Source organism: Corythoichthys intestinalis, chromosome 19 (assembly GCF_030265065.1).
Source record: "Corythoichthys intestinalis isolate RoL2023-P3 chromosome 19, ASM3026506v1, whole genome shotgun sequence".
Taxonomy (NCBI): Eukaryota; Metazoa; Chordata; class Actinopteri; order Syngnathiformes; family Syngnathidae; genus Corythoichthys; species Corythoichthys intestinalis.
This window is the reverse complement of record NC_080413.1, coordinates 7912407-7924751: the sequence shown is the minus strand read 5'-3', so window position 1 is coordinate 7924751 and position 12345 is coordinate 7912407. Positions and strand designations below refer to the sequence as shown.

The 12345-nt window shown below is 37.1% G+C and overlaps 1 protein-coding gene across 3 annotated transcripts in view; it reads left to right on the top strand.

The window, feature by feature from the left end:
* Positions 1-12345, top strand: part of bcl11bb (BCL11 transcription factor B b) — a 99403-nt gene that overhangs the window by 21833 nt on the left and 65225 nt on the right. For all 3 annotated transcript variants that reach the window (XM_057822119.1, XM_057822118.1, XM_057822117.1), the window contains exon 2: positions 7204-7581. In XM_057822119.1, the coding sequence (XP_057678102.1) occupies positions 7204-7581 (378 nt within the window). The remainder of the gene's footprint in view (positions 1-7203; positions 7582-12345) is intronic.

The window sequence follows — 12345 nt, the reverse complement described above, 5'->3', positions numbered from 1 at the left end:
TTCTTAAATCCAGTTAAATAATTTTCTTCATCTTGTTTTGAGTGTTAACGACTACTTAACAGATTAATGTGTCAGATTATTCCAATTACTTTAATATTACAATTTGTTCTTATTAAACCCATACATCTAAAAGTTGGTCATTTTTCAGCTAAATCAAGAAACATTTGCTTTCAAATAATGTTTTGAAAAAATATCGATGTATTTCTAAGCTTTTTTTTTTTCGCAGATGAAATATACTAATATATTGGTTAAACTAAGTCTTTGAAGCTTATTTTCAGCTAGATATTTTTCTAATTTTAACAAATCTAAGTGACTAAAATTTACTTGAAGCACTGGCCAATAATTCCACTTATTTCTAGTTGTATTGAGTTCATTTTGTCTACACTTATAGATTAGTTGAATTTTTCTTTTGTTTTAGGTTGTTTTAATCACCTGAAATGTTTCGGCGACTACTTCCGCCTTCACCAGAGAGTCACTGGTGTTGGTGTAATGCGTCTTTATCAGCTGATGGATGAAGGCGAGACTCACCTGTCAGATTGACAGGCGAGTCACGCCTTCTGCATTCACTCTTCCAGGATGCTGGTCCAGGTAGTAGCGCTACTAGGTAGCTCTCCAATGTCGTAGTTGCCGAAACATGTCAGGTAATTAAAACAACCTAAAACAATTGTCTGTGATAAAAGAAAAATTCAACTAATTCACTTATTTCTAGTAGATTTGCACTGAAAACCTGGGAATTTAACTAGTTTTAAGGCAGTGTAATTTTGCAGTGTATAAGGTGACAATTAAAAACGCATTTTTATTTCCCGATTTAATATTATTGTAACATCAGAGAGGAAGTCACCAGATTCGTCAGAATTTTTAATCATTTATTTCAGAACTTGTGTACAACACAACAACACAACACGGCTATTGCCTGACGTAGCCGACGCCAGCAACAACGTGAAAAAAAGTAAAACTTCCCACTCTAACGCACCTCTCTCACGTCTGTCACACGGCGTGTTCAGGAACAGCATGCAAAACACAACCGCCACATTAGAACCCGATTCGTTACATTATTATTCCTGTTTGTATTGATAATTTGTTTGTTTTGCTACGTGTAATTGCTATTTGTATTTTTTTCAGCAGTATTTATGAAAGATTTAGCAATTAATCGAATTATAATGTATTCTTATAGGCTCTACTTTCGACCATTTCGACTTACAAACCAGGTCGTGGAACAAATTAAATTCATATGTAGAGGTACCACTGTATTTTCCAAATAATTTTTATTTTGTTTATGTTAATAATATATCTAAAATGGTCAATTTGATCATCAATTTTACGGTATTTTTCCCTCCCAAAAACTGACATAACTTGCGATTCATTGCGACGACCATCTCAAATCGACGCCATTCATTCTTCATTTTCCGAAAAAGTTCCAAAAATCAACTTCGGCAATAACACAATCGGACTAACAAAATTCGTGCTGTAACGATTAATCGATTAGCTCGAGTGATTCGATTAGAAAAAAGATTTTAAATAAATTTTGCAGCTTTGAGTATTCGTTTAATCAAAGTGGTGTTGTAATGGTTTGTTTTGAAAGTGTTTGCATTTACGTTTATTAATTTGGGTGGATACACAGTCCTCTAGTGGCAACAGTGAATATGACATAACTCATTTCACATGGCTGAATCCAACTGCTCCCCGTTAAGACCAACATTAGTTCAGTTTTTGTTGGAGCTAATGGTTTTGTAATGTATTTGTAATTTAGTTTATAAGTATCTTTAGCAGTTTTTTTGTGGGAATACGTGTTTGAACCATTTGTTAAGAGCATTGTAAAGAAAAAAAAACAAATTAAAAAGATTCAGATTAAATTTAGCTGCTTTGAGTATTCGTTTAAGTAAAGTGGTGTTGTAATGGTGTGTTTTTCAAGTGTTTGCATTTAGTTTAATTGATTTGGGTGGATACACTGCCCTCTAGTGGCAAAAGTGAATATGACATAACTAATTTCCCATTGTTGAATCCAGCTGCTCCACGTTTAGACCATTTTTAGTTAAGTTTTTGTTTGAGCTAATGCTTTTGTAATGCATTCATAATTTAGTTTATAGATATCTTTAGCAGTTTTTTGTGGGAATATGTGTTAGAACCATTTGTTAATAGCATTGTTTAAAAAAAAAAAAAAAAAAAACACGAATTCAAATTTAGTTGCTTCGAGTATTCCTTTAACGTGGTGTTGTAATGGTTTGTTTTGAAAGTGTTTGCATTTAGTTTTATTGATTTGGGTGGATACATTGCCCTCTAGTGGCAACAGTAAATATGACAACTCATTTCACATGGTTGAATCCAGCTGCTCCCTGTTAAGACCAACATTAGTTAAGTTTTTGTTTGCGCTAATGGTTTTGTGATGCATTCGTAATTTAGTTTCTTTTTTTTTGTGGGAATATGTGTTTGAATCTTTTGTGAACCATTTGTTAAAAGCATTATTAAAAAAATGCTAGCATTTTAGAGCACTTTAGCTAGCGAACTTTTACTATGTAAGTTAGCAAATTCTTTTGTTTTACTTACAGTAGATCCTCATTTATTTATTTTAATGCCGTTTGTGGCTCAGCTCAGGTTTTTTTATGATCCTTATCCGATTACTTGATTATTCGAACTAACTAGTGAATCAATTAATCGACTGTTAAAATACTTGCTAGCAGCAGCCCTAAACGAAATATTTCCAAATTCTTGCTAACGCTAAGTTGATGCTAGTCACGTGTTGGCAGCAGGCCATGCTTTGCGTACCCGTTTATATCACACGAAGCTTCTGAACGTCTTCCTTTCCCGACGCCATCTCGCCACCTGTCTCATCATCTTCGCCGCAAATAGTAACACGCCTTGTTGTTAGCTCGGAGATTTGCCTCTAATATACGTGGTGCGTGCTTGCACGCAATATGGCTGCCGCTCGCATCTATTAGCGCGCGCGCCTGTGTGTTTCTCCACGAATTCCGGCCACAAGCTGTGTGATCCGCAGGTAAATATGCGTTTGTGTTCCTCCGCCGCCGCCAAAGATGATGAGATGGAAATGATCTGGCGCCGCGCCAGCCTTCCATGTCAGGAGTGGAACGTAGGCGAATGCGAGCGGGGGGTTGGGAGGGTGTTTAAAAAAAAAATATGGGTGAATGAATAGCAAAACATTTGGGGAAAATTGGGGGAAGGAAAAACGGTGCGCGACGGGAAGTTTGGAGGAGGAACGGCGCTCTGACAGTTTGAGACGGGAGATAAGCCAGTTTAGGATCTTTGCACTGATAACACACATAAATACACACAGATATGCACACACACGGTCGTTATCTTAGCCTTAGCAATTATTAGGGGTGTCATGTTTGGAGAGAAGCGAGATGGAGCTTGGAGGAAGGGAAGGGGGGTGCTGTACATCTCTCCCAGGCATCAGCACCTCTCCCTGGGTACCTAGACACCCTCTCCTCCCCCATCCGTCCATCCCACCTGGAGCTTCCTCAGAGCTTCCGGCTTGGGGAAAAGGACACTTTTTTCGAGGTCGTCCTTTAGGGATTTGCGTTAAGCTGAGGGACTAAGTCGACGCCGACGGGGTGTGTGTGCGCGCACGTGTGTGTAATGGTTATTAATGACCGTGTCAGATGTGTGAAGAATGAGATTTACTCTGGTAACAGGACCTCTATAGATTTTATGTCTGCGGAGAATACGCCGCTCGACTCACCTGCGCACACACGCATTGTCTTTTTTTTTTTTTGTGTGCCACACGCAGACACACACAGGATGGATGCGGCCTTGTCTCGTGTATGTGTGTGCGTGTGACAGCTCTGCAAAAGAAGCGAAGGCCGCCAGCGGAAACTCGGCATGCACTAAGAGATGAAGAGCTTCCTGGCCACACACACTCGTAAAACACACATACATGAAGCACGCGTACATGTTTCGGGGTACCGCCCACGCCGATGTGTGGCAGATAAGTTAAGCAGGTGTTCGGCGGCTCGATTATTCCATGAACTCGACAATCGCGAAGGGACGACGATGTCGAGCGGTGGCGAAGGGATGCTCTTATCGGGTCATCTCGTCACCGCAAATTTGGTGCGTGGATGTGGGTGTTTGATGTCGAACACAAAGAGTGTTTTAAAATAAAATGAGGACGGTTGCCAAGATGAGATGAAATGAAAGAAGGTAGTCTCTTTTTATACTGTAGATATTTTACTTGTATTATAACTTGTTTAACTTGTAATACTGGGTGAGAATAATTTCGGCTGAAAATGAGATGTAACATTCTTTTGGTGTGAAGTTGACTTTTTGTCTTGCATTGTTGGATAATTTTGTTGAAATTTGCTCATGTATTTGTAAATTCATTGTTTTTTAAGACTAGCTTTTGTCAGAGTTAAGTGATTTAGAGTAAATTTGGCTTAAAATAGAAGTTCCATCATTATTTTCGTGTGATGTTTACTTTTTTTTACCTCCACCGCTAGGCGAAACCTATGTATGAGTTATGCATTTAATCTCGTCTCTTTGTAGGTGTTCAAGATAACTCAAGAATGAACAAAGGGATTATCAAACTTTTTCCCCCCGAAAATCATCTTAAATTTTCAGGTCATTTACTTAAATTAGCTAATAAATATTTATATTAGAGATGTCCGATCACGTCATTTCCAAAGTATCGGAATCGGCAAAAAAATATCGGACATGCCTTTAATATATATATATATATATATATATATATATATATATATATATATATTTCTTTTTAATTAAATCGTTTTCTAATTGTATTTAACGTTACAGACATAATATGTTACACTCTTCCAGAGTCTTTAGTTTTGGCTTAAGGTAGGGTTATCAAATTTATCCCGATAATGGCGGTAATTGATTTTTTAATGTATCATGTTAAAATATTTAACGCAATTAAGACATGCGCTGCATGACCCACTCACGCATTGTCGCGCTCAATCTGTAATGGCGCCGTTTTACCTATATATAGAGCTAAAAGGCAGCGTAAATGTGGGGAAGCAAGGTAGTAATTGATCTTTTTCTTAACACCCTATGTTATTTCCCAACGCAGAGAAGATATATCCATTGGTAGCACTACGCACAGTCATGGTTCCACTTCCCATCATGCATTTGGGCATGGCTACAGTATCATTTACTGAAAGCTCAACAAATACACTAGATGGCAATATTTAGTCACAATATACAAAGTCACAAGTCTTTCTATCCGTGGATCGCTCTCACAGAAAGAATGTTAATAATGTAAATGCCATCTTGAGGATTTATTGTCATAATAAACAAATACAGTACTTATGTACTGTATGTTGAATGTATATATTCGTCCGAGTTTTATTCATTTTTTTCTGAATGCATTGCCAAAATGTATATGATCGGGAAAAATTATCGGGAATGATTGGAATTGAATCGGGAGCAAAAAAAAAGCAATCGGATCGGGAAATATCGGGATCGGCAGATACTCAAACTAAAACGATCGGGATAAAAAAAAAAAAAAAACATGATCGGAACAACTCTTATATATATGTTTTTTTTCTTTTTTTTTTTTTTTACAATCCAGACTCAAAACTCACCTGTTCTGACTTCCCTATCCACAATCATCATCATTTCTTTGTATTTTAGTTTCCCACTACTTATTCTTTTATCTATTATTATTTTTACTGTCCATGTTTTCACATCTCTTAAGCATTTAAAATTATAATTACAATATAATATTTCCCTTGTTCATTTTTATTGTTTTTGCAACCTTAAATCTGCCTATATGTTTTCAATATGGGCTGTATTACATGGTGTAGGTCCGCCTTTTGCGGCAATTACAGCCTCAGTTCTCCAAGGTATTTATTCATACAACTTGTGAATTGTTTCCAAAGGAATTTTAAGAAACTCTTCAGTTAGAATCCCCTCTAACTCTTTTAGAGATGATGGCGGTGGAAATCAGCATCTTAAATGAATCTCTAAAACTGACCATAAATGCTCAATAATGTTGAGGTCTGGGGATTGTACTGGCCATTCGGGATACTCAACTTCATTAGAATGTTCCTCATGCCATTCTTTAACAATTATGTTCAATGATCATGATGCCAAAATGTTAGGCGTGTCCATTATTTTGTCCAAGTCCTGTATGTACACTGAAAAAAAATAACTGGTGGATTTACTTGATAAAATCATTGTAACAATGATTACTCACTTCTATTAAGTAAAATTTACTGCTTGCCATATTAAGCTAAGTTCACAAGTAAGTAAGTAAGTAAGAGTAAAAACAAATGAGTGATAGTATTTCTAGTCGTTTTTTAAGGACAGTAATGAAGTAAATGTATGTTTTTACATCCCATTTTTGACAAAAACTAGTCTTAAAAACAAACAAAAAATATGTACTGAACAATAGATACACTGAAAAAAATAACTGGTGGATTTACTTGATAAAATCATTGTAAAAATTTGCACTTACTTCTGTTAAGTACATTTTAATGATTGCAAAATGAAGTTCAGTTCACAAGCACAGTTTGATTTGACGGTGATTTTATCAAGTAAATCCACCAGTTATTTTTTTTCCAGTTTAGATAAAATGAAGAAAGTTCAGTAAAAATTCAGTAAAAAAAATTCAGTATTCAGAACATATTTTTTGGGGTTTTAAGACTAGTTTTTGTCAAAAATCGGATATAAAATATACACTTACTTTATTACTGCCCTTATAAAAACTAGAAATACTAGCAATCATTAGTGTTCTCTTACTTAGTCAAAATTGGCAGATTACTGTTGCAACCTAAAAAGTAAACATAAAAATAATATACACAAAAAGAGAAGTAAAGACCACATTTTGATGGATCTAACTTTTTGTCTTATAGAGAGAAAAAAAAAATAGGAACAAATAAAGTAAACAAAGGAAGGATAATTAAAAAACACAGCCAGATTAAGAAAAGCTAAATATTTTACTTTGATGAAAATTTTGCCTTTATAAGTTAAAAAAGTAATTTATTTTTTGATTAAGATAAAGTATCAATAAAGGTATTGTCAGTATATAAAAGTTAAATAAACTCCTGTAAAAATCTGTTTCAATTTTATATCACCATTTAAAAAAAAAAAAACTCATTCACTACCACTGACAGCAATAGACGTCTAATCCATTTTCACTGAAAGAGTCTAGCATGGCAGAAATGGATTGGACGTTGCACTGAAACATCATAATTACTCACTGATCTTTCCTTTTTGTCCCTCCTGCAGCCGACGTCAATGACACAGCGGTGAGATCTCCATCCCCGGCCCCCGCCCTGCGGGGCCCCGAAGAGCACGACCTGCTGACGTGCGGCCAGTGCCAGACCAACTTCCCTCTGGGCGACATCTTGGTCTTCATCGAGCACAAGCGCCGCCTATGCCGCGGCCCTCCGCAGGGGGTGCCGGGCTCCTTCTCCGTCAAGCCCGGAGAGGCCGGCGGCGCCGCCAGCATCCCCATTTCCCCCCGGGGCCACGCCCTGGGGATGGGGAGAGGGGCTCCGATGCTGCCCGTGGAGGTGGGCGTGCAAGCGACGCCCGGTAGCGACGAGGACGTCCACAGGAGGCTGACTCCAGCTAAGGGGATCTGTCCTAAACAGGAGAAAGGAGGTATGAGGACATTCATGTTTGTCTTTGTGAGCCATTTTAATGAAATAAGATTTTCAGGGGACCTTATTGTGATTCTGAGGTTTCCAAAATTTAAGATAGTAAAAGGATATTTCAAGATTCCCACGGGCCTAATTTACTAATTTTGATTAAATGTCCTAAAAAAAAACTATTTAAATTCATGTGGTAGGTCTTAAATTTCTTACATCTTTAATTGTGGGTCATTGCATGAAATTTCATTTGTCCGAAAATTTAGGATTGACTGATTTTTGTTGTTGTTGCAAGATTAGCTGTGAATAAACGACTGCTTTCGGTGAAACAACTCACTTATTTAACTAATTCGCTGCCATTATCCTGTATAAGAGAAGTTTCTCTAAAGGGTAACTTTAAAAAAAAAAAAAAAAAAATAGAAATGGGGGGCTGTTTTCTCACTGTCTATAATGAGTCAGACCCTATAAAATGATTGCAAAAAAAAATTGTAATGCCAATCTGAAAGTGAAAGTGTCTAAGGTGAGAGTTTATTCGCAAATCATTAAAAAAAAATTTGGGGGGAAAAAAAAGAATACACTCATTGCCACTAGAGGGCATCGTGTGCAATAAAATAACGATTTTTGGTGGAACAGCCATTCACTACCATTGTCGGCAATAGATGTCAAATCCATTTTAGCTGGATTATCCTAGTGAAATTGGATTGGATGTTTCACTAGGGCTGAACGATATTGGAGAAAATGGACATTGCGACACTTTGGGGGTTTGTGATATATATTGCGATATAAAAACTCCAAGAATTTCCACCAGGTAATTTGAACAGTTCTGTATGGGAAGACTTTGCTTGACTCACCATTGTATTTATATAACACCGTTTAATCCAGATTTAGAGGGGTTTCATCTGTGAATGATACAAAAAGGATCCAGGAGGCCATGTCCCTGCACAAAAGAGATGACTTATTTAACACTGTATTTCATACCTCAACAGCAGCAAAAGTTTTAAACATATTTTAAATGAAAAAATAAAAGAGTAGATGCGCCACACAGCCTAGTACACATGGGAGGAAATGAGCAAAATGTCACCGTGCGACTGCAGCGGCAAACCTCTGCCTGCACTTCATCGTTTGTCTCTGATCGGCTATGAATCTGGAGGGAATTTTAAAGTTTGTGGTCTTTTCCGAATGCGACTATGCGGACGCAGGAGGTTTTGTTGGAATTGACAGGGATGCCGATTTTAACCTTACTTTATAAAACAAAAACAAACGACTCTGGATCCACCCCATCCAAAAAACTAGCATCGTCAATGGAGAATACCATCATTTAATAACATCCCATACTGCTGCTTTTTATTTATGTCCCGAAAATCATGCCGAGAAGTATCATAAAGTATGTACTGGCCACACACTGCTAAAATGATACGCTCCTCCATGATGACAAAGTTGTTTTTTTGTTTCCCCCCATGTTGATAAACTGTGGCATGTGGATGTCAATTCCCTGGTTGGCCAGTGTCATCGCAGGTGATTTGTCAATCAATATATCCGTTGCTGATTGGTTGTAGTGCCAGACGACAGAAAAAGAACCATTTTCGTAAATCGTGTCGATGGTCCACGTGTGCACAGATACGCGCATGAGCGCGAAATTTCACGTGCCGAAACGAGTATTGGCGATTTTTTATTCTTCGCACTTGTGCCATGGAAAATGAATTGAACGCGAGCGACATTGCCTCCTGTGTGTCTTGCCCCAAAGATACTGACAGCGTTCACCAACTTGACTCGCACAAGTGCATGTCTAAAAAAAAAAAAAATACAGTGGGAAATTGATTCTGGAAGTAGTTTCGTAACTTGAAAATTCTGTAATTAGAGACGTATTTTCCATGTCAATGCCCTAATCTGTTCCAAGCCCTCTAAAATTCAGACATAAATATTTTATAATACATAAAAATGTATCAAAACACATAACAAATACATGCTATAATTAAGATTATTGCCAAATAAACATAAAATCAGAGTTGTGCATAATGTAAAAAAACAAGAATAAAAGTTAATACACTCATGTAAAACTGTCAGAACACAAGGGGCAAATGAAGAGGACGCTGGAATACACATCCAGTAGAGGTCCCTCGTAGCCAACTAGATGCCAGGAAGGCTAGGCAACATCCAATGGCAGAGCAGCTATTAGTACATTACATTTAGTAAACTCTGGAAGCTGCGAGTATCAGCGAAACTGTAGTTTTACCTTTCATATCCTGAAATTTATTTCGTAAGACGACGCAATATTTCCGCATTGAGGCGTATCTTAACCTGAAAATTCTGTATGTAAAGACGTTCGTAAGTAGAGGTACCACTGTAATGGCACGTCTGCGACAGGACTATTGCGCATGTATGTTCAAATGATATTTGCGCTGCAGCCATCGATTTTTTTTTTTGGTGGTCGATTAATCTATCAATAAATTAGTTGGAATAATCGAGTAATCGGATTAGGAACATTTAATGCGTTGCTGAATAAATTTTAGGAGATGTAAAACAAAGGCTTGCTAAGATTGCACTTTCAAAAGAGCATTAAACGCGAAAACAAAATAAAACCCGCGAGTTTCTTCAGACTATGCAGATTTGTACCTTCATTTGAAATTAAATTAAAATACCTGAGTTTAGCATCAAACGGAATGAAAAAAAAAAAAAACAGGATCTAAGTACAACAAATAAACAATTGGCTAACTTGCACAGCAAAAGTCCGCTAGCTTAGATGCTATAAAATGCAAACTTTTTTTGCAACAATGCTCTTAATAAATCGTTCAAACACATATGTCCACTAAAAACAGCTAAATATACCATTAAATTAAGTGCATAAACAATCATATTAGCTGAAACAAAAACTTACAACACAACTTTATATTGGTCTTAACAGGGAGCAGCTGGATGTATTCACTGTTGCCACTTGAGGGCAGTGTATCCATTAAAATCAATAAGGCTAAATGCAAACACTTTCAAAACAAACCATTACACCGCCACTCTAATTAAATTAATACTCAAAGGAGCCAAGTTTGATTCTAAGCTTTTTTCTAATCGAATTACTCGAGTTAATCGATTAATCGTTGCAGCTCAAAACAAGTTAGTTCAAATAATGAAGTAATCGGATTAGGAACATTTAATGCGTTTCTGAATAAATTTTAGAGATGTAAAACAAAATCTTGATAAGATTGCACTTTCAAAAGAGCATTGAACGCATATACAAAATCAAATTCCTGATTGTTTCTTCAAACTATGCAGGATTGCAACTTCAATCAAAAATACATTAAAATACCTGAGCTTAGCCTCAAACGGTATTAAAATTATAATTAATGAAGATCTAATTACAACAAAAGAAAAATTGGCTAATTTGCATAGCAAAAGTCCACCAGCATAAATGCTATAATGCTCTTAACAAATTGTTCAAACACGTATTCCAACAAAAATTGGCTCAATATACCTACAAACTAAATTACAAATGCATTAGCTAAAAAAAAAACTTACCTTAAGTTGGTCTGAACAGGGAGCAGACCAAGTGCATAAACAATCATATTAGCTCAAACAAAAACTTACAATTCAACCCCATATTGCTAACTCGCATGGCAAAAGTCCCCTAGCTTAAATGCTATATATATATATTTTTTTTTAGCAATGCTTGTTAAAACACATATTGCCCAAAAACGGCTAATTATACCTATAAACTAAATTTAGAATGCATTAAAAAAACATTAGCGCAAACAAAAACTTTGCTTATGTTGCTCTTAACAGGGAGCAGCTGGATTCAGCCACGTTAAATTAGTTATATCATATTCACTGCTGCCACTAGAGGGCAGTGTATCCACCCAAATCAATAAAACTAAATGCAAACACTTTCAAAACAAACCATTACAACGCCACTCCAATTAAACGAAGCGGCAAAATTGGATTCAAAGCTTTTTTCTAACCGAATTACACGAGTTAATCGATAAATCGTTGCAGCACTAAATGATATATTGTACATACCAAGAAAATACACGAATGAGTACTTTTTACCTTTTCACAATTACTCTTCTTTCCATGTTAGCGTGATATGAGCTAACCGCTAACTATAAAGACATTTTAGCTTCTTTTCAGCTAACTTTGTCTGTGTACACTTTTCTTCTTATGGTCACACGCTACATCCCTTGTGGTCATCTTTAATTGCAGGGCCATTTTACTAAGTTGACACAAGAAAAGAAAAAAACGCGACAAGAGCTCCTCTAACTCGCACGCTTGTGTGGCACCAACTTTGACATCACCCTTGTAATGAGGCCATTTTTCTTCGCGGGGACATTTTGGCTGCCGCACATCAGAAAAGCGCTTCGATAAGCTCCTTTTTTTAGAAAGCGTGTGCGCGGATGTCACCTGTCTGCGAAAGATAGCCGCGTTTAAAAGAATCCTTGTTATTTTGACTGTGGCCTTCAGGAGGGATTAATGTAGCCACAGATGATTTCATTAGCTAGACTCGAGTGTGTGTTTCGTCACACACACACATGCACGGAGGCGCGCACACAAGCCTGCGGGGGGTCTTGAGCTGAAACCAATTGTAAAGAGCGAAGAAGAAGGTGATGAGTAGGACATCCCCGCCTCCTATGCTCCTTAAATGCTGCATTTTCAAGCATTTAGTTCATCGACGGCAACGGACGTCCAGTTCGTTTGAGTTAATACATTAAAATTTATCTATGTGCATGCAGAAGAAGGGATTAAACGGGTGATGGGCCATCAGGGCGGGGATTACGTCGACGGGAGGTTTGAT